General features: G+C 41.6%; 1 protein-coding gene across 4 annotated transcripts in view; it reads left to right on the top strand.

The window, feature by feature from the left end:
• KIF16B (kinesin family member 16B) overlaps window positions 1-23,838 on the top strand; it is a 290,777-nt gene that overhangs the window by 260,611 nt on the left and 6,328 nt on the right. Inside the window, exon 27 of one of the 4 annotated variants that reach the window (XM_030310124.1) lies at window positions 20,022-20,114. The exons of the other annotated variants lie outside the window; for them this stretch is intronic. Coding sequence (XP_030165984.1) covers window positions 20,022-20,114 — 93 coding nt within the window. The remainder of the gene's footprint in view (window positions 1-20,021; window positions 20,115-23,838) is intronic. 4 annotated transcript variants of the gene reach the window in all.

The following is a 23,838-nucleotide window of genomic DNA, read 5'->3' as shown; positions in this document are numbered from 1 at the left end:
TAGTGGAGGTGACAGGAAACGAATACATCAGTCTCCGCCTGATGAATTATTTTGAGCAGATAGGTTCTGTTTACTGTATTTGAAACCAGGTACCATTAATATTAGGCTGAACCATAAGAAACTGCCATTGTTGTAGGTCAAAGTGACAAAATATTGGCAGAATCCTCTGCTTTCACATAATACTACTGCTGTCTTCCATTTACCTGGGCATTCCCTAAGTACCAGGCATAAACAAAATGCTCATATGTCATCTTCTCCCCCAGTTAGCTTGTGAGGTGAGCTCTGTTATCATCTCCGTGTTGTAGGCAAGGAGATCTAGGAGGAGGAGGGGGACCAAGAAGGTCCTAACACCAGTCACTGACAAAGCCTCAGCTCCCACTACGGCGTCTTTCAGAGCAAGCCCCTATAATAATCAGCATGCTCGAAGTTTGGAATGGAATGGAGTCTTCCTGTAAAGGAAATGTCTTTTCCTTTGAGAAGCATCATCTTCCAGCATTACACCACAATGTTAACTAAGATCCATTGCCTCATTATTTATTCTTAAATACCTTTTTTTTTTCATTCAGCAAGTATTGAGCACCTACTCTGTGCCAAGCAGCGTTCTACAAAACTCTAGAGCAACACAGTGTTTCTCATCTCTTTTTTCCTCATCTCTTAATTGACCCTGACTATAGGAGTGACCTCTCATTATATTTTTGTGCAAGGAAAAATACTTATCATAATTGTTGATTTTTAAATATTCACTTCATGGCTCATCAAAGGTTCTGAATCTCAATTGGTTATGGCTTTATTTTTAAATTAAAAAACATTTTTTTAATGTTTATTTTTGAGAGAGAGAGAGAGAGAGAGCGAGAGCACGCAAGCTGGGGAGGGGCCAAGAGAGAGGGAGACACAGAATCCAAAGGAGGCTCTAGGCTCTGAGCTGTCAGCACGGAGCCCGGTGTGGGGCTCAAACTCACAAACCACAAGATCATGACCTGAGCCAAAGTTGGACCCTTAACCGACCGAGCACCCAGGCGCCCCATGGCTTTGTTTATTTTTAAAGCATATGTCTACTGCTTTGTCAAATCATTACTATGCAGATTTATTTTCTACATGAATTGCCAAAGAGTATAAACTTAGAATATCTTCAGAGATTTTTGTGACTTTAAATATTTTATGCAAATATTATATGTAAAAAATACGTAGTACGTTATTATATGTATATCCAAATGGCTATCAAATTGAGTTCTAGTAAGAAAAATGTGGTTGGCCTTAAACACGGCTCTAGGATATACTGCTTCTCAGGCTGCAGTAGTAAAGAACCACTTATTTATGCTCTGTCATTTATTAGTACTTTCGCAAAATGAATGAGCATTAATTACTAGAAACATGAAATGAAAAATGAAATAAAAAGGTCATATAAAATGCAAGCATAATTATTGAGCTTACTATATATCGATTCAATAGACATAAAAATACTGTTAAATTGCAATACAGGTGTCCAAAACACATACCACATTTTGAGTAGCACTATTCCGTAATGTCCAGGAAACCTCCCCTCCACTTCTGTTAAGACTCCTGTCACTGTTTTGCTTGTACCGAGAGACAGGTTTATGTCCCAGACCTTCCCTGTTGTACTCTTTTCAGTTCCTTGGAGGCAGTAGAATTGCCATCTCATTTGATTCTTAGCCTCCCGTGATATTTTTCACATGCTTCACAAATCCATTGAATTATTCAATGAATATCAGAAAATCTGCCCCCATTACCCCCAAATTAATGAGTTTTGTGTTTTGTTTTTGTTGATTGGTGAGAGGTACGTTTTTGGTTACTAATTTCAGGCAACATCATCATCTTACTTGGAAACATTTCTGCTAATCATCTTAACAGTCTATCATTTCAAGGAGTAGTCTGTAATTAATGAAAGTACGTGAAATCCTCTAAAACCATAAAGCTTTCAAGAATAATACAGCCACCTTTGGAAGTAAGAACCTGAGAGATTTCTAGGAAGTTTTCTTCAAAGTACTAAAGAGCATGCAGCAAGCCCAAGGCAACTTCTTTTTTTCTTCCCCATTTTCATCTCATATTCTAGGGCCCTGTTAAGGATAAAAAGCGGTATAGTTGCTAAGCATGTGGGCCCTGGGGCAGATTATCCTGGTCTTGAATCCCTGTGCCTCCCCTTTGGAGTTAATGTCACTGCTTCAGTTTCCTTCTCTGCAAAATAAGGATAAAGAACACCACCATCTTCCTAGAGTTGACCTTAGGGTTAAAGGGGGTCATGCATGTAGCACAGACTCTAGTACAGAGAAGAACATTCCAGAGTGCTGGGCAGTCCAATGATGACAGTGAAGATGGGGGTAGTGGTGGTGGTAATGACAATGACAACAGTGATGGAACCTTTGAGGCATGTTTAGATGTGCTTGAAGAGCCAGAGAAGGACAAGAGAGCACCGCCCTTCAGCAGCCATAACGTGTAACAATATGAGTATCTCAGTTTGTCACATCTACTTGGAAAATCAATGTCTGAGGGCAAAGACGCTAACATTATGTAAGTATTCTTATTCATGGTGACACCTGGATATCAGGAATCTCTTGCTTTAATGCCGGCCTTTCTTTCAGCCTGTAAAATTATACTCTGAAAACTAGAACTGGTTTTTGATGATTTAATCGTGGTCAAGCTGTTATTCATTGTGAAAGAGATAAGAGGCATAGGATCATTATGAAATGAGCACACCTCCTCCACATTTACTTGGCTTTTATTCACAGCTGCTTAGTTCTCTTTGCATGTTTCCTGGGTCATTGGCTGCAAGACTGCCCACTGTGGAGTCCCCAGCTCACACCTGATGCATCTCCTGAGCTTCTTCCCCTGAACAAATAGACACAGGTCAGTGCCTTTCAGCACAGACACCCAGAAATATACCTCCTTTCCAACAGTGTTAGGTTTAGTGGCTCACGGCACTAAGGGAGAACATATATAATGGGAAGTACGGGGGGCATCCCAGCAAAAACATGTTACAAAGAACTTAAGGTAGGATTTGAGCTTGTTTTGGGTGATTTTGGGGAGTGTAAGAAAGTGGCGCTTTGCTCTGGACTGGTCTCTAGGCTGATTCTGTGAGTGTTTTAATAATTCTTATCTAGAGGGCAAGAAGAAGAGAGTGTTGTTAAAACTGTGATTGATGCGGCACGTGGGTGGCTCAGTTGGTTGAGTGTCTGACTCTTGATGACTTCTGATTTTGGCTTAAGTCATGACAAGCCCCTTGGGATCAAGCCCCATGAGATTTTCTTTCCATCTCTCTCTGCCCATTCCCTGCTTGCGCACGTGCGCTCTCTCTCTCTCTCTCTGTGTCTCTCAAAATAAATAAATAAAACGTTTTTTAAAAACTATGGTAAAAAAGCAGTCAGCCATGTTAGTCAGAGTGGGGAGCTATTTGGGCATATTCATGGTTTGTACAGTGTTCATGTTTTTGTCTGTGTTTAGACGTGATAATGGAGCGGTCTTTGTGTGGGGGCGGGGAGGGGAAGGAGAGGCGCCTTCATGATCAGAGTAGCATTGTCCTGTGTTAGTATTCTTTGAAGTTGTTTATGGTTGACAGGAGAATGCTACAACTTAGCTGTGAGTACCAGGCCAACCCCTAGCTGTTTTTCTTGCTTTCTTTCTTTTTTTCTTACAATAAAGGGATGCCCAGAGTTACAGGTATAATCTTTCTAAATGGAAACAGTGCACTAAATGAAGAGCTGTTTCCAAAATAAAGTCTTGATAGTTCAACTGCCTTAGCTACCAAATACAAGTATTAGTGGTGATTGTCAGTACTGATGCCACCACTACCCCCCACTGCCAAGAGTCACTTTTCTGGCTTATGGTGCCCGCCACACATACAGTCTGGTTCTCCTCTACCTGTTCTACTTTAGTTTTATGTTAGCTTCAAACCTTAAATTTCTAACAACAGAATCATTTGTTTAGACGTTTTATAGGTTGAGCCCTGTCAATTTCAAAGTAAATTTCAGGAGGTAAAAATCCTTAAGTTTTCTCATTCATTTAGCTATCTTAAAGATATCCAGCAGTTCTGTGCTTAATTTAACATCTCTTCCGTCTACGTTCTGCTGATCTCGCAAAATGGATAATTGTAGAACCATTATTAAACGTAAATGTAAGAAATATTTCACACAAAGGACCATTTTCTTCCTCACTAATTTTTTTTTTTCCTTTCGGTTTTCTGGTTGTTCACATTAACTGTTTTCTGTTATTAGTCCATTACCATCATCGTCAGTAGCAAAGCATTTTTGAAGGGGGTTAAGTGGCTGTCAAGTGCATTAGAGGGGATGGAGCCAGTTTGACAGCTGTTTCATCTTGATGCTTCGTGGAGTCACAAGAACTGAACAAGCTGTGATACTGGGGCTAAGGTTAGGGAAGGAGACAGCAAACTATGTGATATTGGAATCATGCAGAAGGTTCTAGAGTCAGACCTGGGCTTGAAACCCAGTGTCCGTGTGAACTTGGCAAGTTTCTTCTGTCTCTGAACTTCAGTTTCTTACTTACTAAGTGGCAGAACTAATATCTCTACTCTGTAGAGTTATTGGAATTACATGACAAATCATATATACTGGGAGTAAGCCACGCCATAACGTGTGGGGAGAAGAATTATGAGAAAGAATGAACTCCACAGGTAAATTGCCAGTCAAGAAGTCATTTTATGTGACAAAAACCCTTATCCTATCAATTTAAGTGGTGCTTCATGGTCACATCAAAGATTGTGAGTCTCCAACTGGAAGGAAAATCCTACTTTGGTTTCCATGATTAGTTGTTGGTTTAGGAAGCCAAGATTAAATGTTACCCAAGAGAGTAAAGACTTTCAAATCCACATGGAGGCCTGGAGCGGGAAGGGAAGCACCCCATACTGCCTTCAAACAGTTTTATTCTCTTGACATTTTTCTCCCTCTCTTCCTCCTGTTCTTCCTACTCCCCCACACCCTCAAGGCATCCTGTATGGGGCAATGGCTAGCAACTCAGGAACTCAAAACACAAAGTGGAAAACTTGTTCTCCATCGTTGGGCTTGTGACCTAAAACTCTAAGCTGGCAATCAGGATCTCCATTTCTTTATTGATTATGATTAAGTCAGCTGAAACATCTCCAAGCTTGGAGCATGTCCTTCAGTTCAGATGTGTTCTCCTCGGAGAGACCTGCCTCCAAGTAGAAGCAGCCTTGACCCATTAATCCCCACCATATCCCCCTATAGTGTCTTGATCACAACACTTAGTAGCAGTTGGAGGGAACTTTTGTCTGTTGGTTTGGTTTTTAAATGCTTTATATTTTACTAGAAGGTAAGTTCTGTGACGACAAGGATTCTAGCTGCCTTGTGTATTTGTTTCCTCAGTGCCTAGAACAGTATCTGGCCCTTAATAGATTCTCAGCAAATGTTTGTGGAATGAGCAGTTAAAGCCATGCTGAACAGTATATGCACATATTTGTTCTGAAAAAAAAATTTTTCTTTTCTCAAAATGGGAGCATGTGCTTGAACTTGGGTTTGAATGCCAGCTCTGCCACTTTGTAGTACGCCACTGGGCAAACTCCTTACCCACTCTGAGTTTCATTATTCTCAGTGTTAGAATAGGATCAAATGAGAACAATATGTAAAAAGTACCTAATAGAAGGCATAACCCATAATACGTCCTTAATTGATACAGGATAATGGTTAAAAATGTACACTATACAGTCCAGTAAAGCTGTTTGCGAATCCTTGCTCTGCTGCTTACTGACTAGGTAACCTGTCAGGCTGTCTCCTCATCTATAAAATGGTGATAATAATTATACCCACTTTGTATAATTGTGAGGGTTAAATGAGATGATTCATATAAAATACAAAATACTTGGGTGCCAGGTACATAGCAAACCCTAGAAATGATCATTGTTTTTGAAAATGTTGCTACCTCATAGTTGCCGTATAGTGACTTATGTAGTAAGTATACTTTTATAATTAAACATTTAAAGTCCCTAATTAATGTCATGGGACAAAGAAAAGGAAATAAATGGTCTACCTTTTGAGAAGGAAGAAATAAAGCTGTCTTATTCACAAATGACATCATTATCTATGTAGAAAATTCAAAATAATTGACTGAAACACCTTTTGGAATTGATAAGCCATTATGGCAAGATTGCAGGATACATTAGTTAATTGCATTCCCCTATACCAATAATTAACAAGTGGAATTTGGAATTAAAAACACAGTGTAATGGGGCACCTGGGTGGCTTGGTTGGTTTAGCATCTGACTATTGATTTCAGCTCAGGTCGTGATCTCACAGTTCGTGAGTTTGAGCCCCACACTGGTCTCTGTGCTGACAGTGGAAAGCCTGCTTGCATTCTCTCTCTCTCCCTGTCTCTCTGCCCCTTGCCGCCCCCTCCCCCCAAATAAATAAACTTAAAAAAAAAAACACAGTGTCATTTACATTAGCACCCACAAAAAGGAAATGCTTAGGTAAAAATCTAACAAAGTATGTATAAGGTCTATATGAGGAAAACTATAAAACTCTGATGAAAGAAACCAAAGAACCAAATGAATGAGGTATTTCATGTCATGAGTAGGGAGACTCAGTGTTGTTAAGATGCCAGGTCTTCCCAACTTGATTTATAGATTCATTGTAATCCCAATCAGAATCTCAGCAAGTTATCTTTTGACTATGGACAAACTGAAGTTTAAATGGAGAGACAAAAGTCTGGAATAGCCAATACCATATTGAAGGAGAACAGAGTTGGAGAACTGACACTACCCAACGTCAAGACTTACTAGAAGCTACAGAAATCAAGACAGTACGTTATTTGCAAAAGAACAGACAAATAAGTCAGTGGAGCCCAGAACTAGACCCACGTAAATACAGTCAAGTGATATCTGACAAAGGCACAAAGGCAATACAATGGAGCAAAATAGTCTTTTCAACAAATGGTGCTGGGACAACTGGACATCCACATGCCAAAGGGGAAAATAATGAATCTAGACCTAGATCTTACATCCTTCACAGAAAGGAACTCAAAATGGATAGTAGATCTAAATGTAAAACACAAAACTCTTAGAAGCTAGCATAAGAGAAAACCAAGATGACCTTGGGTGTATGGTGATAAACTTTTAGATACAACATCAAAGGCACAGTCCATGAAAGATATAATCGATAAGCTCAAAGTCATTAAAATTGAAAAATTTTGTTCTACAAAAGCCCACACCTAGAGAATGAGAAGACAAGCCACAGACTGGGAAAAACTATTTGCAAACGATATCTGATAAAGGACTCTTACACAAAACAATATAGTGAGCTTTAAAAAGTCAACAATAAGATGATGAAAAACTCAATTGAAACATGGGCAAAGACATGAACAGACACCTCACCAAAGAAGATATACAGCTGGCAAGTAAGCGTATAAAAAGGATGTTCATCAACATCATGTCATTAGGGAATTGAAAATAAAAAAAAAAAAAAATGCTATACCTCTCCACACCTATGAAAATGGCCAGAATAAAACACTAAGGACATCAAATGTTGATGAGGCTGTGGAGCAACAGGAACTCTCATTCATTGCTGGTGGGAATGCAAAATGGTGTGGCCACTTTGGAAGACAGTTGAACGTTTCTTATAAAAATAAAGACAGTCTTAATATTCAATTCAGCAGTTGCACTTCTTGCTGCTTACTCCAGTGAGTTGAAAACCTATGTCCTCACATACACTTATATGTGAATGTTTATAGCAGGTTTATTTATAATTCTCAAAACTTGGAAGCAATCAACATGTCCTTCAGTAAGTGAATAGACAAACCATGGTACACGAACCAAGAGTTAAATATTACTCAACCCTAAAAAGAAATGAGCTATCAAGCCATGAAAAGACATAGGGGAACCTTAAATATATACTACTAAGTGAAAGAAACCAATCTGAACACTATATACTATATAATTCTAACTATGTGACATTTGGAAAAAGCATAACTTATGGAGATGGTAGAAAGATAAGTGGTTACCAGGGGGAAGGGGGAAGGGAGGGATGAATGGGTAGAGCACAGAGGATATTTAGGGCAGTGAAACAACTCTGTATGATGCTATTACGGTGGATACATTATTTGTTTGGCAAAAGCCCACAGAATACACAACACCAAGAGTGAACCCTAATGTAATCTATGGACTTTGGATGATGATGATGATGATGATGATGATGATGATGTGTCGGTGTCATTTCATTGCTTTATGCAAGATGCCACACTCTGGTGTGGGATTTTAATAGTGGCTGCGGGCATGTGAGGGTAGGGGTGTATGTGGGAAATTTTTTTACCTTCTTCTCAATTTTCCCGTCAACCTATAACTGCTCTTAAACATATCACCAATAACAAATTACAAATAAATCATTATGCAATCATCATACATTTATAATCTCCTTTCTTTCCTTCTTTTTTTTTCCTCATTCTTCTTTCACTTCTACCCTCACATCCTCCAATTTTTCCAATGTCCCTTTATTGCTTTGCTAAAGAAAAAAGAAGGAAGAAAAATGGATGGATGGATGGATTTGACATCATTACACGTTTTTCTTAAGAGTATGAGGTTAATCTGTTAAAAGAAAGGCAATCATCCTCTAAACAAATAATATTTTTCATACGTATTTTATCCACTTTTAAGCAAATGATAATTTATATTCCATTAAGATTGGCTCACGCCTTACTCTGAAACTTTAAAGTCACTATTTTGTCTCTTTACCAAGCACCATTTTTCTTCACTCTTTCTTTCCAAACTCAGATGTCTGTGTATATGATCAGTGCTTCTCAGAGTCTGCAAATTAATGAGGTGCCTATCCAGTGGACAGCCTTCACAAATTAAAACATTTCAACACAGAAACCAAGAAGGAAATCTCTTGTAATTGGATGTAACCATAAAATAAGGTTAAAGGCCACTTGGAATACTGATGTAATTGACAAATAGTTGCAAAGATCCTTTCCCCCTATAATTTTCATATATTACTACAAAGACTTTTTCACATTGATATTAGGTTCAGAAGACCTTTGTGCTCTTCTCTCTTGTAGTATCACTTGGGATATTTTAGGTGACCTATTATTACATTTAATTACAGAGTATAATTTGTAAAGACTTTTTCCTTCAAGTGTCACTTTAAAAAAGTCTCAATAGAGGTTGCCCTTTCCTATACCTCTTAACTTTCCACTGTACTAAAACTAAATGTCCCTTCATTCTGTCAACTTAATGTGAAGATCTAGAAGGACTTGAGCACATTCATTTTAGCATCAAAATGTGTCTAGAATTTCCCATGGGAAAGGAGAAAACATCTTTATTGAAGGACATCGCCCCAGATCTCCTTGGTAATCTTCTTTGGCAATTCTTTCCAACCCATTCTGGTTCAAAAGAGGAATTAGGTTTACCTAAGAATATAGTGTTTGTTAATATCAGGTGTTAAAAAAATTCTTAGTATCCAAGAATGTAATCCTGGTACATTTGCACATTTCTGCTCCTCCAGGGTTTATGCAAACTATCTTCAACTTTACAAACATTGATGCATTAAAGAAACTTTGAGATATCATGACATAGATATTAATGGTCTATTCTACCTCCTGTTTTCACTTTATTTCTCATGACAATATTTATGAAACCTCAGAAAGAATAATGTAATGAACCCCTGTGTGCCCTCCCATATCATTCAACTTCAACATTTCATTAGCATGTGTCCAGTTTTGTTTCATTTCTACTCTTAGGCATGGCATTACACACAATTTAAAGCAAATACCACACATTATATATTTTAACCATAAATATTTTAGGATGTACCTCTTAAAAAGCAAGATACTCAGGGTGCCTGGGTAACTCAGTCGGTTGAGCATCTGACTCTGGCTTTCGGCTCAGGTCATGATCCCAGGGTCTGGGGATCGAGCCCTATGTTGGGCTCCATGCTGATTGTAGAGCCTGTTTTGGATTCTGTTTCTCCCCCTCTGCCCCTCTCTCCCACAAGCACATTGTCTCTTTCTAAAATAAGTACTTAAAGGGGCACCTGGGTGGCTCAGTTGGTTGAGCGTCCGAACTTTCATTCGGGTCATGATCTCACAGCTCGTGGGTTCGAGGCCCCCATCAGGCTCTGTGCTGGTAGCTCAGAGCCTGGAGCCTGCTTCGGATTCTGTGTCTCCCTCTCTCTCTACCCCTCCCCCACTCATGCTATGTCTCTAAAAAATGAATAAACCTTAAAAAAATTTTTTTTTAAATAGGTACTTAAAAAATCAAGGCACTCTGTTTTTAAAAATAAAATCATTATCATCACACATACACCCTAAAAATTAGCTAATCTTTCAAAATAAATAACCAGTCATTGTTCAAGCCACATCAGTCTTTTTTTTTTTCTCTTCAGTAGATGAATCAGGACCCAAATTATATCCATACGTGATATTGGTTGATATACCTCTAAAGTGTATAATAATCTATAGGTTTCCCTTCCCTCTTCTTTTTCTCACCATCTGTTTTTGATGAAGCCATACCATGTATCCATTAAATTCCTACATTTTGGGTTTTGCTAATGGCATCCTCGTGGTGTCATTCACCATGCTCCTCTAAACCTGCATTTTCTGAAAACCAGTAGTTATATTGAGAGGCTTGATCTAGTTTAGGTTTGATTTGGTGGGGGACAAGAACACTATATAAGTGGTGCTGTTCTGCCCATCTCAGAGGAAGCATGTCTAGTGCTCACTTGTAATCTTTGGTCTTTATGAAAGCAGTGCACTGACAATGACAGTCATTGCCTGTGAATCAGCATGGCTTGTCACTCAGTTGAATGAGACCTGGGGGTGGTAATGAAACTTGTATGGATGCCCAAGACCTGGACACCAAGCTTAACAGTGAAATCTGGTATTAAATATATTTGTGAATTTTACATTTCTACATACAACTCATGGTATCGAAATAGTGGTGTTTTTTTGTTTTTGTTTTTGTTTTTTTTACCACTTCACTAATCTGGCGTTTGGAAACAAGTAGTTGGGGTTCTCCAGAGAAACAGAGCCTGTAGGGTATGTCTCTGTGTCTGTGTGAAGAGATTTATTATATGGAATTGGCTTATACAATAATGGAGCCTGAGAAGTCCCATGATCTGCATCATGGTAGAGACTGGGGACAGCCAGTGGTATGGTTCCAGTCTGAGCCTGAGGGCCTGAGAGCCCTGAGAGCTGCTGGTCTAAATTCTGTTCTGAGAGCCAGTAGTCTTGAGACCCAGGAAGTGCTGATCTTTCCATTCATGGCCACCGGCAAGAAAAGACCAGTGTCCCAGCTCAGTGCAGCGAGGCAGGAGATCCCTTGAACTCATGGAAGGGTCAGTTTTCTTGGTTCTGTGCAGGCTTTCAGCTGATTGACCAATGCCACCCACATTAGGGAGGACAGTCTGCTCAGATCGTACTCAAATTGTACTCAGTCTGTGTACTCAAATGTTACTCCCACCCCAAAACACCTTCACGAACAAACCAGAATGTTTGGCCAAATATCCGGGCACCCCATGACCCAGTCAAGTTGATGCATAAGGTTAACTGTGACAGAAGCCATTCTGTTCATCCCAGATGCAGCTGCAATGGTAATTTTTCCATTTGTTGGGCTTTTGATATTCTAATATCAGCCGCTACTACAGTCCCACCTCATGTGCTGTCCTAGCAGTAAATCAGTAACATCTGTCATCTCTCCAGGCCCCTTGCTCATTTACAAGGTGTTTGGGGCTTGACAAATACCTAACAGAGATTCTCCAACTCTTTCCTGTTTATAGAAATAGCATCCGATGAAAGTAACGCAGCACAGCTCGAGATGGCAGGCTTAAGAGCTGTGCATGCTCTGTTTTTGGAGGTCAGCATACCACATTTTTCATTTCCCTGGTTTCTTTTAGAAGCAAAATGAAATGAAGCCTGAACATTGCAGTGTTAAACAGCTGGAGGGTTGTTCCTGCTCTCCTCCTAGATACAGCGCGGCATCGCTATTTGTTTTCTTTTATTAAATGTCTCATTGCCTCTGAAACAGAAGTAGAAATCACAAGTGGCATGGACCAAAGGAGCCTGCAGCCTAAGCTTACTTCTCTGTCGCCCATACCCGGAAGTAACTTGCCTGCTCGTTCGAGACAGATGTCAGCTTCAAGTTGCTACTGACCTTATTGTTTACTCTGCTTAATTAAATACCATTTTAATATTTTCTCATCTGCCTCCCCTTACAGCTCACATTCATGCTGCGGCACAACACGGGTGAGAAGGAAAGGTCTTTTAAGCCAGAGCACTTAATTAGCTTCCAGGCCCCAGGGGGAAGCATTGCATAGAAATACAGCTAAAAGTAGGGAAAAGGGTAGCCATACCTGAGATGCAGCAGTTGATGGTTGAGAAAACGCTGACCACCTTCTGATGATGCCCATGTTATTAAAATTGTTTTGGGGGTGCTGGGTGTCTCAGTCAGTTAAGGGTCTGACTTTGGCTCAGGTCACGATCTCATGGTTCATAGGTTTGAGCCTCACCATGGGATCTGTGCTGACAGCTCAGAGCCTGGAGCCTGCTTTGGATCCTGTCTCCCACTTTCTCTGCCCCTTCCCTGCTTGTCCTCTGTCTCTCCCTATGTCTCAAAAATAAATAAACGCTAAAAAAAATGTTTTTGATTGTTTTGGAATCAGTGACCATTTTGAATCCCGTATATGATGGTGACATGTTTGTATCATCAATTTCTGCTAGTATCCCTGCTTATTGGCTTATGCTTGCTCATGTCTGCCAGAGGCTACTAATTTTTCTCTTCCCCCTTGGTGTAAATCAAAGGATGGCCCCAACCCCCACCCGTAAGGTTCTTAGTCCCTTCCAGGCACTGTCAGGTGACCATTTAGTGCCCCCTGACTGTATTGTTTTACATGCAGTAACAATCTTGTTAAGACTCATTGGAGGAGGAAATTCCTCATACATTAAGATATTATTATAAAATAAAATGTGGTATAAGATATAGTTAATAGATTTAATTATAGATTATATTACACAGGTATAGGCATAGCTATAAATATAGTTATATAGGTATAATCTAGAAATAGATTATAGATGTATATGGAGATGTCAATAGATATAATTCAGTATTGTGTATAGATACATGGAAGTATTCGTATAAAATAAAAATCTGTTCTTGTTGTAAAAACATGCAACACAGGAGTTCCTGGAAATGACGGCAGCATGGCCCAGTTCCCTTAGTGCTGGCCGCCATTCCAGCTTGCTCCTGGGGCGATGCCACAGTCCAGCCCAGTGGATGTTAGCTAAGATATGGGGCAGGCTGGGAGCTAATTTGTAGCTGTTTATCTTCTGAATGCTCTGGAATCATTCTGACCATGAACTGACTTAGGCCCAGTGCATGAGCCACAGTCACCTCAGTCTTATCACCTAAGGTTGCAATAAAACTTGCATTTTAAATTCTTTAAAAATGCTTGTTCATCCCTAAGAAGATAACGAGTAAGGTTTCTGTGAATCAAAAAGTCCTCATCAGAAAACCAAAAATGCTGAAGACTAAGAAAAATGCTGGGGAGGGAAGAAGGCTGCTGGAGCCAAGAGCAAAGACGACCCCCACCCAACCCCACCCCCATCACCCTGGCTGGCTTCCCAAGCTGGTTAGCAGGGAGCACTAAGCAAAGGACTCTCTCTTCACATCTAAAGCTGGGATCCCCCTTAATCACCACCAACCCCAGCCCCATCCTGTAGCAAACACATGCTGTGTGCTGCTCTGTGACCCTTTGACTTTCCCATGGTTCTGGCCACAGCCCTGGAGAAAAGCCGTACTATGTGCTACAGCGCCCCAGGGCTCGCTCGCTCTCTCCCTCTCTCCCTCAGGCTGCAGCCTAATGGTTAGAGGGAAGTGAGGCCTGCCTCAAACAGTAAGAGACGAAGTATGGATAAATGTGCCTGCCTCCCGTCGTTACAGATGACTCAGAAGCACAGTCTACATGTCTCTCGAAGGGTCCCCAGCAGGACCAAGTGCTGCCCTGGACAGTAACCTGTGTTACATCGACAGCCCTCTACTGGCCACCTCCTTTTCCCACTCTGACTTTCCTGCCCCTTTACCTCTGCATCCAAGATCATCTGTATATAATCTCCCTCTGTCTCTGCTTTCACAGGGTCTCAAATAGAGGCATTTGCCCAGAGGTCATTGCTCTTACAGTTGGGCATATATCCCTTCTGACCATTTTTCCAATGAGAGAGAGATTTTAAAACTTTTTTTTTTTTTTAAATCAGTGCCAATTATGGGTATGCTCAAATAGTTGTACTAGGCTTTCCTGGAAAGCAGTTTTCTGCATCCTGGGCATTCCATTCCCCTTTCCCTAGCAGCAACCTTTGCGATACCTTTTGGCATTTTCTTACAAACTAAAATTGCATTTGTGTATTGCTTCCTTTTTTTTTTTTAATTTTGAAAGTTTATCTTGAGAGAGACAGCGCGAGTGGGGGAGGGGCAGAGACAGAGAGAGGGAGGCAGAGAATCCCAAGCAGGCTTTTGCATCATCAGCGTGGAGCCCGACGTGGGTCTCGAACCCATGAACTATGAGATTGAGACCTAAGCTGAAACAAAGAGTTGGACACTTAACCGACTGAGCTCCCCAGGTGCCCCACCATTTTGATTTTTGGTCCTCTGTATGTGACGTAATACTTCTCTGACCCTTACAAAAGCTCTGTCTGTACCCAGGGTTCTGAGCTTTCCTGGTTCTACTTTGGTGAACAGCCCCTCAGTTCTGCTGGTTGTTCCATGTACATTCTCTCTCTTGTGTCCTTTATTTCTTTCTAGGAGATTTGTGTGATGATTTCCTCCTGTCAGGGTTTTTCCTCTTATTTCTTTCTGGAATACCATTTGTTTTGTCTTCCTTGAATTTTCCTGTCTCTTATATTTGCCATTTCTTTCTGTCTCTTTCTCCTCCCCCCTCCCTCCTTCAGTTGGTCCTTCTCCGCAAAGTGTTTGCGAAGCACTGCACAACGCGATCCTTTTCATTCTTCCTGACCTTGTTTTAACATTGTGCTTATTACTTTTGCACCTTCTCATGCTGTTACAAGCCTGAAGGCCTAGCTTCTTCCTGAAATGATCAATTATATTTATTTCCATTGACATCTGTATAGCTCCTTGTCATACATTCCTTTTGTTGCAATAGCCCAGAAGACATACACAGAATTCTTCTTGTGTGTCTGTTTATTTTAAGAACCAATTTCTCTTGGGACGCCTGGGTGGCTCAGTCGGTTAAGCGGCTGATTCTTGACTTCACCTCAGGTCATCATCTCACAGTTGGTGAGTTCAAGCTCCAAGTGTGGCTCTGCACTGAATCCCAATCCCTGCTTGGGATTCTCTCTCTCTCTCTCTCTCTCTCTCTCTCCCCCCCCCCCTCCCCCCATTCGCTCATTCTTTCTCAAAATAAATTGAAAAAATAAAACTTTAAAAAAAGAACCACTTTGTCCAGTCTCTGCTAGTTCTCAGCTCACTGTTTATATCAACATCTGGCAGTCACCCTTTCTTTTTTATAAATTTGAATTAGGCTTTCTTGAAGATGCTTCGATTCCTTTCACTCCATTTATTTAGATTTGTTTTCCAAGTAAATTGTGCTTTTATTAAAGGTGCTCACTGTGGCCTTTGCCAGTGAACTTCTGTACTGTCCTTTGTTGCTTCTGAAACTGTATCTTTATTTTAGAATTCAGGTAGTTGTTTGTTTTGTTTTTTTTTTTCCCCTTGGATGATCCCCTTTTTTTTTCTGTGTGTGTTGCTTATATTTCATAACAGTAATGAATCATAGCACATGTTGCAGTCCTTTGAGATGATACTTGAGAGAAAGAAACGGGTAAGAACATCAGTTTGTCCCAATTTCACTCAACATTTTGTCTTTATTGTTTGCCTGTGTAAAGCTCCCGTCCATTTTTAGATAGGCTTATTTCTGTTCCCAGGAATTCACTGCAATGCGGTTACATTTACATATATAATATTCATTCCAGGCAACCAAAAAAAAAAAAAAAAAAAGAAAAATTAACACTTGGCCTAATTTGTTTCCTAATTGAGATCACCTGTTTCATAGTATTTATAAGTAAAATTGAGAAACTGGTACAAAAATCAAGAAAGCATTTGCTAATCAGAGTTGAAAATGGCAGTAAATGAAGCCATCACCCTTTTCTCGGTGGATTTTTTAGCCTGCTGGAAACAAAGCCTCAGTGGATTCTGGAGCTTTTATTTCCGAGCTCTGTGGATAAAGTGCTATGAGCAGCAAGATAACCATCTGCCCTAACTATCTCCGTAGGCTGGGGTATTTATGCATTTTGGTGTCTGTTTGCTGCTCATTCACCTTCTCTTTGCCACTTCTGCTGCTTATTTATCTTCTAGTCCCCAACATTACATTTATATGCAATTTCTTACTCGAAAGACTCTGGGCAATCCAAGTCATAGCTCAGTCAGTACAAACTGACATTTCTTACTTTGGAAGGCAGTTTCCTTGTGACAGAAACTGGATGTCAAATTAGCCCAAATTAGCCCATTATTTCTTAGATTTAATGGCCCCATCGCTTTCTCCGCTATCCCCCAGCTGGTGTGATTTCCCTTTCATCTGTACGATCTTCTTTCCACATTTTGCCAGGACTCTGTTTTAACTTGTACCACACTGCTTTCAGTGCCTCTCAGCTGAGAACAATCTCGAGTGCTAAAAGTTGTGACAGCTGAAAGACTGTTGCTCCCACAGGCTCAGGTTCATTGTGGGGAACAGAGCCAGACACGAGTATCCAAGGAAGCACGTGCTTCATCCCCTGCCCAACGGGCAACCTTTCCAACTTCTCTTCTGCAGCAACTTTTCAGATTTGGACAGAGGCCAAGGACAGTTTGAAGAGTTTCTAAAGTTTGGCTTTGAAGCATAAGTTAAGATTTGATAGACTCCTTCTCTACAGTAATTTAGTAAACTTCCTTTGTTCAGAAGAGAGAAGATACTATAAATCCGTGAAATTTTGCTGCAAGGGAAGATCTGAAAGAGAGAAAACCCAGGCTTCTCATTGTTCAGCAGGATTTATTAACATTTAATATTAACCTAACATTCATTGCATCAGGTACCTAATAGACCGTGTCTTTTATGAGCAAAGTGCTGTGCAGGAGGTGCATGTTTTCAATGTATATATTTTTCAACTTAGATACTTAATTGTGTGGATGATATCTGTTTGGTGAAGGAATTATTAAAAATCTACACCTACCCCATCCTTTTTTAGAATTAGAGATGTTATATGAGAGAAGGTTTGGTCTGGCTTTTCTCCCTGCCTCCAGCCTCCCCGACATAGTTAAGCCTCCATCATTGTCCCCAGTGAAAGGGATCACCGGTGTGGATAATCCAAATCCTCAGCTAATCCTCTCCGTGGGGTGGGGTCACAGGCCCACCGCTCAGGGCCACAGGCCTAATCACACCTAGGGCATGACCATGGCTCCCTCCTGGGACGTAGGGCAGTGGGCGGACACTGAGGAATAACTCCCAAGGCAGGGAGATATTCTGAAGGCAAATAGCCTCACAGGGATCATCAGGAGCCCCTCGTCCAGAGAACAAAAAAGGGGCAGTGGGTCTTCCCTCCTAGTCTCAAGAGCTGACCCTCTTGCCCTGGAATTCAGAGACTCATTGGTATTCAGGGATGGCCCAGTACAAGGCCAGCCTGAGGAAACTTGCCATCAATACAGAAGTGACCTCAGGTCAGACATAAAAGGGGGGGATGGTCCTGCTCAACCACAGGCACGGATGGTAGAGAGGAGCAAGATGGTCACGTGGGGGGTCCCTGAAGCGTCACACCGTGTCCCGGTGCTTGGGCTCTACTAAGAGGGAGACTTTGGGATGCCAGTAATGAATGCGCAACTACTTCTTGATTCTTAAGCTTTTGGGGACCTTTGAATTTGAGGTTTCTTTGAATTTGAGTTATAATATAATATATATATTATATATATTATAGCCAAGAGGTACCACACAATGAGATTCTCATTTGAAAGTCTGTCAGTCACATTGACCATTTGGAGCAGTCATCCCCCTCAAAATGTCAAGAACCTCTTTGAAAATGTAGATGGTGCAAGAAGGAATCGTGAGCTGAGAAACAAAGAATAGTTCTTTCTTTCCCCAGATAGCATTTTTCAGAATCTCAGTATCCAAACTATATCTTAAAATGAGCTTTGGGGGCATAGTTAATTTACCTGGTGTAGCCTATATTTTTAAACACATGAACATGATTCCCCATTTTGAGAAACACATTAACTCTTTCTTACTTTAAAGCAAGTTTTGAAATAAAGGGTCTGCCAGCATCTGATATGAGGTGACTTTGGAAAAAAACCATTCCAGACTGTTGTCTTCCATTTTCCTTTGAAGGGGAAAACATTAAAGCATTAAATACTAACACATTTTAAGCCCATGTGCCCTGAAACATCTAAAAGAGGAGAAAATGATTATATTTGCAGATTAACTCTGCAAGGACAAAGCTGTGTAGATAATAATGTCACCTACTTAATAAATGCATGCTGTGACTTGGGCCCTGCCCCTAGCACCTGACAGTCCTCTCATTTCATCTTCTGATTTAAAAAGCATTATAATCAGATGAGGAAAGTGAGGTGCAGGAGAGTTTCACGACTTAATCTAGACCCCAGCATGGTAATGCCCCCCGTGCCCAACGTGCTGGCTGCTGTGTGACTGGGTGCCCAGGACGTGGCTCACAGTGCAAGGGTAGGACTCCAGCAGTTGTGTGGTCCACATGGCCAGGTCCTCTTCCGCCCTCCCCGCCTGGATGCAGAGACAGTTGCTGTGTGTGGGACCCTTACCAATCTCTTAACCTAGATCCAGTAAACAAAAGTCAAAGAACCAGAGCGAGCCCTGGAAACTGCGCTTCTCCACAGTGTCTGTCCTGCCGTATTTTGCTTCAGCCGAATGAGGTTGAGAGGGGGGCCTGTCAGACTGCCTGGAAGCGGGCTTGCCTGCTCCCTTACAGCTAACATGCCATTGCTCACAGCTCAAGATGCAGCCTCAGCTAGTTGCTCTCTTCCCTTCATGAGCCGAAAAGATGGGCCTGATACCGACTTGGGTTCTAGAGAAAAGCTCAACCGACTTCATAGCCTGAGCTGATGGATTTGGGGCTTTCTAATGTGGCCTGTTTGTCTGGGGGGGGGGGTCTCCCCCCAAGCTTGCTGGTCTACCAGGCCAGGTGGTCGAGATCATTGAAGCTCGCTTCTTACCCTAAGCAGGAACGCCAACCTGTAAAAACTGAATATCACATGACTTTAAATGCACATTCCTTATAAAATGTTTAAAGCTCACTGGATTTTATTAGAATATGTGAACCAGACTGAGTATATTAAATTTATGAGTCCAATTGATGCAGTACCATAATAATTCAATACAATATGCTTATGTCATTAAGCTCATAAAGAAGATTCTCTGAATAGCTGTAATGAATAGTTCCAATTCTGTAATCACAGACTAACATTTTCACCCTGATGAATTTTAACTGGGAGCTCTCAGAATTCTCTATAAAATCAAGAAATAAATGCCATATTTCAAATGATGACTACTTATTTCAAGTATTTACTTTAAAACCTAGGATGGATAGAAAAGAAGTACCTGCTAAGATAGAATTATTCATTAGAAATACTAAAAAGGTTGGAAAAGGTTAGTAGCACGGACTGTGATGTATGGCTAGTCATAAATTATAAATAAAAACCAATGAGACTTTTCTATTCTGCTTTGACTAATTTCATTGACTCTCTCATCCCTTACCTTCTTCCCACGCATATCTATTGTGATTATCTATCACCACGTAATAAACTACCCCAAAACTTAACTTCCTTAAAGCAGCCACCACTTTATTGCTTGTGATGCTGTGGTTCTGGAATTTGGGCAGGGCTTGGCCAAGTGGTTCATCTTTTCCAAATGTCAGGTATCATGTCAGGCCACTTACATGGCTGTATTCTGATCATGGTTCCACTGAGGACTGGGCTCAGATGGGGCACCGAAGCCTGCAAGGTGACTCCTTCACTGTCAGCTTTACTTCCAGTGTTTTCTCCTGGAAAACAGAAGGCCTGGCAGGATCCATGGATCAGAGAGAAGAGATGCTGTTGGAGCACAGTGAAGAAGCTGCAACATGAGGACCATTGGAGAGCCAATCCAGTGAGCAGTACATTCCAGAAGTGTGTCCCCCGCGTAAATGAACCCCACATAGTGTGTGGTCCAGCCATGCTGGACTCTTGGTGGGACCCCAAACTGTTCATTGTCAACATGAGGCTTTGCACATCCCCCGCCCCTCTCCACCCACCCCCCCCTCCCCCCACTGCCGGGAATAGGCTTCTACAGTATCTTCCACGAGTATCTCTACCTGTCTGATTCTTACTCATCCTTGAGCTCTTGGCAGAAATGTCACCAGTTCCCAGGACTAGGCTGGATGCCTTTTCTATGTACTCCAAAATCATCTCATTCCATATTTTAATCAGAGCTTTACTTGTCCCAAGTCCCTGGAATGCCTGCATGTGACTCAAGATGAGAACTGACCTTATTCACTACTGACTCCTCAGCAGCATGACATATAGAAAGCTCTCAGTAAATATTTGTTGGGTGCATGAACGAAGTCTTAAGAGGAGCCGACGAAGAACAAACCTTGATCCAGTCCTCAGAAGACAAGTAGGATTTAGATGAAGGATTCTGGACAATGAGGAGATGGTGCTGGGCGGCCCAGGCTCCTTTTCAGCACAGGCTCAGTGTCTGTTTTAGTCAACGTTGGACACCCAGTGCTTGGCATGCTGCTCCATGTAAGGCAGGTGTGTGGTAACTGTGGTGGATGGATGAGTTGCTTGAATTAAACCATCCTAACTTCATCAGAGTGTAGAGGACATTTAGGACCATGTCAGGAAAGGAACCCAGCATTTTTGATCCAGTGGAGACAAATTTTAGGATCCCTAAAATAGCCAGAGAAAGGTGTCGACTAGAATTTATGAGAGTTTAGAACTGGGAAGACTTGAGTGAGTGAATATTGACCCCACTGGTAGGGGGTTGATTCATGATCCATGGCCAGTGGTGACCAGACCTCTCATGTCTAGAAATATCCCAGCATGTCTCCATCCCCGCTTGATTGGTCTTTGGAACCCATCAGTCAAGGATGAATTTTCCAAGTGCTACAAGGTAAATGAAACCTCTAAGTCTTATTAGACTGATCATTATCTTTAAGCTGCCCTGGCTAATGGCTTCTGGAAATGAATTCCAGCGAACTGTCTTCCCTGTTAATATGTCACAGTGGAAAGGTGGCTAAGGCCCTACTACATTTTTAAAGTACGTTTTAATAATTTCAATAACTTTAAATTACATTACAAATTTATGTTAAAATTTTGTGAGATGAAGGGGCTCCACAACAATGAGATGGCTGGGTAAATCATGAGAGTGGCACAGCTGGGTGGTGCATGCCTGTGAAATGAGCGGCAGACTACACTTACAGTCATGAGCCCTGTTAAGGCAAGCTTTTTAGTAACCTAAAATAGTCATGACTTTATCCCCCTGAGCATTAAAGCAAAAGGAAGGGAGCCAAAAAATAAGGTAAGATCTTTGAAACGCTTCTGAAGCCCTCTTATTCCCACGTGTTCTCTATGCATGCGTGTGTGTGCACATGCGCACACACACACACACACACACACACACACACACAGTAAATTCTGAGAGTCTGCATGGTATGGAGATCCCTAAAGAGAAGGGCTGTGTTTACATTCACATTTACTCATTACCTTTCAGGCTTAAGGGATTGCACCTTGTAAGTGACATTAAGCCATCTGACTTTCTCCTGAATTTAAAGACCAAGTTGTTTGTCAGCTTCTATAGTCTGTTGACATTGGCTAAGCCACTGCCTCTTGGGATCTCAATTTCCTCATCTGTAAACAGGATTCACATACCTGTCCTCCTCCACCTCAGCATGTCTTAGGGGTCATGGGAGCTCATGAACTGGTAAGTGTTTTGTGCAAAGTGCCTGAAGATCCAAATCCAGCATCCAGGCCTTCCACATTCTCCTTCAAGTCCTGCTGTTCCCCACACAGAGCCCTGCACATGCTAGCCTTACTTACTCCCTTGTTCACACAGTTTGCTGAGTTTGGATACCACTCCGTCTTCCCTCCTTTCCAGATCCCAGACCTGAAAGGAAATGGCTGCAAGATGAGAAGGGCCACACTATCAAACTCCCTGCTGATCATGCAGGTTTTTGCCTGGAAGGACTATGGAGCATATGGTCGGTCCCAATGACCAGACTAACGTTTCATCCAGAAACTCCAGAATTGAAAAGAACAAGCCAGCAGAGGCCATCGTAAGGCCAGCTTTTAGCTAGGTTGTTCCGGTAACTTAAGTACTTTTCCTTTCAGCTAGAGCAGAGCCTAAAATTATATTGTAAGGCACATATGAATCATGTTAACAAAATGACCTTCATCAAGAATGAAATAAAAATGAAAATAGCATGTAGCAGCACATTATATTTTCAATTTTTTTCCTCATGCAATGTATCGATTGAGGTACCAGGCTAAAACTCTAAAATAATTGACTAAATTCTTGCTGAATTACCCTGTATTGCTGTAGGGAGTGTGCTTCACCTTTCAGAACTCATTAACACAGCCAGTAGACCATATTAGCCTGTGTTTTGGTTCAAAAGATTAATAATATTTAGTTGTTGTATTTTGAAATGGTGTTGGAATTTTGAAGATTGGCCTGTGTGTATATATCAGGCTTTGGGCAGGAGCTTTCCAGGTAAATACTTGGCCGGGGATGTACCACTAGGATGCACTGACCCATCAAAAATGTTAGTCACTAAAGCCTCCTAGGAGTGAGAGAAGGGTGACTTGGGCAGTTCTTGATGTGACTACAGACTACACCCCCCACAGCCCAGGGGCTTGGATGTGGTATATGTGGAAGGTTTCCTCTGATCTTGACTGGCACCTACTACCTGCCAGTGCTCGGAGTTAATGTCCGTTAACTTGTTTGCAAACAGTAGAAAATCACTGGGGCCACATTGTAAGCAAAGGGACTTCTCCACTCCCAGGCTTGGGAATGGCCCGACCAAAGTCTCTCCTGGAGCTGCCCCTCTGTGAGAGAGGTCCCTGAATTTCTTACACTCTTATAAATGCTCTATGGCAGTGGCTGTGAAGTCAATAAGAGATCGATTCCAGCAGATTCCAAGTGGTATCTCCAGTAGCTCTTTGGCAGTGAGGTGCCCATCCCAGAATATGAATGGGAAAAACTCACCAGCCCTCTGCCATAAGTCAGCTAGATAACCAACCCCCAAAGAAGGGAAAGCTGTTTTTTTCAGAAGGGAATCTGAGTGCTACTAGGGAAGGGAAAAGGAAGCAGGACAGGCAAAACATGGCCAGTGCTCACCAAGGCTCTGTAAGGAAGATATCAGAGCATGAACAGAGTTACATTGGACTCTGTGGAGAAGAGTATAAGGCTCACAGCTAGAGGTCTTTTTCTCATGTTTGTATGGAACATTAACTCTAGAGAACCCAGAGGCCCCCTGTCTCTGTGAGAGCAGCCTCAGGCCTGGAAAAGGCAGCATATCTGGCTCAGTGTAGACAACCTTGCCTGGTGAGAGACAACAGTGCTCAGGACATGGGAGGCCCAACAGGATAAAACGGGGATGGTAGACGCTGGACAGCAGGCTGGTGATTGAGACCCAGCCTCTAGGGCTGAAAGATGTGGGTATGGATCTGGTATTCCCACCTCTGTGCTTCATGACCTTTGGGGCATTACTTAAGCCTCTTGGTCCTCAGTTTCTTCATCTGGCAGATGGGTCCCATGCAGTGTCCCTACTTCATAAATAGCTATTTCATAAATAGCTCTTGTGGTAAGGAAATGAGATATACCATGAAAAGTT

This window comes from Lynx canadensis, chromosome A3, assembly GCF_007474595.2.
Source record: "Lynx canadensis isolate LIC74 chromosome A3, mLynCan4.pri.v2, whole genome shotgun sequence".
Taxonomy (NCBI): Eukaryota; Metazoa; Chordata; class Mammalia; order Carnivora; family Felidae; genus Lynx; species Lynx canadensis.
This window is presented reverse-complemented; position numbering and strand designations above follow the sequence as displayed.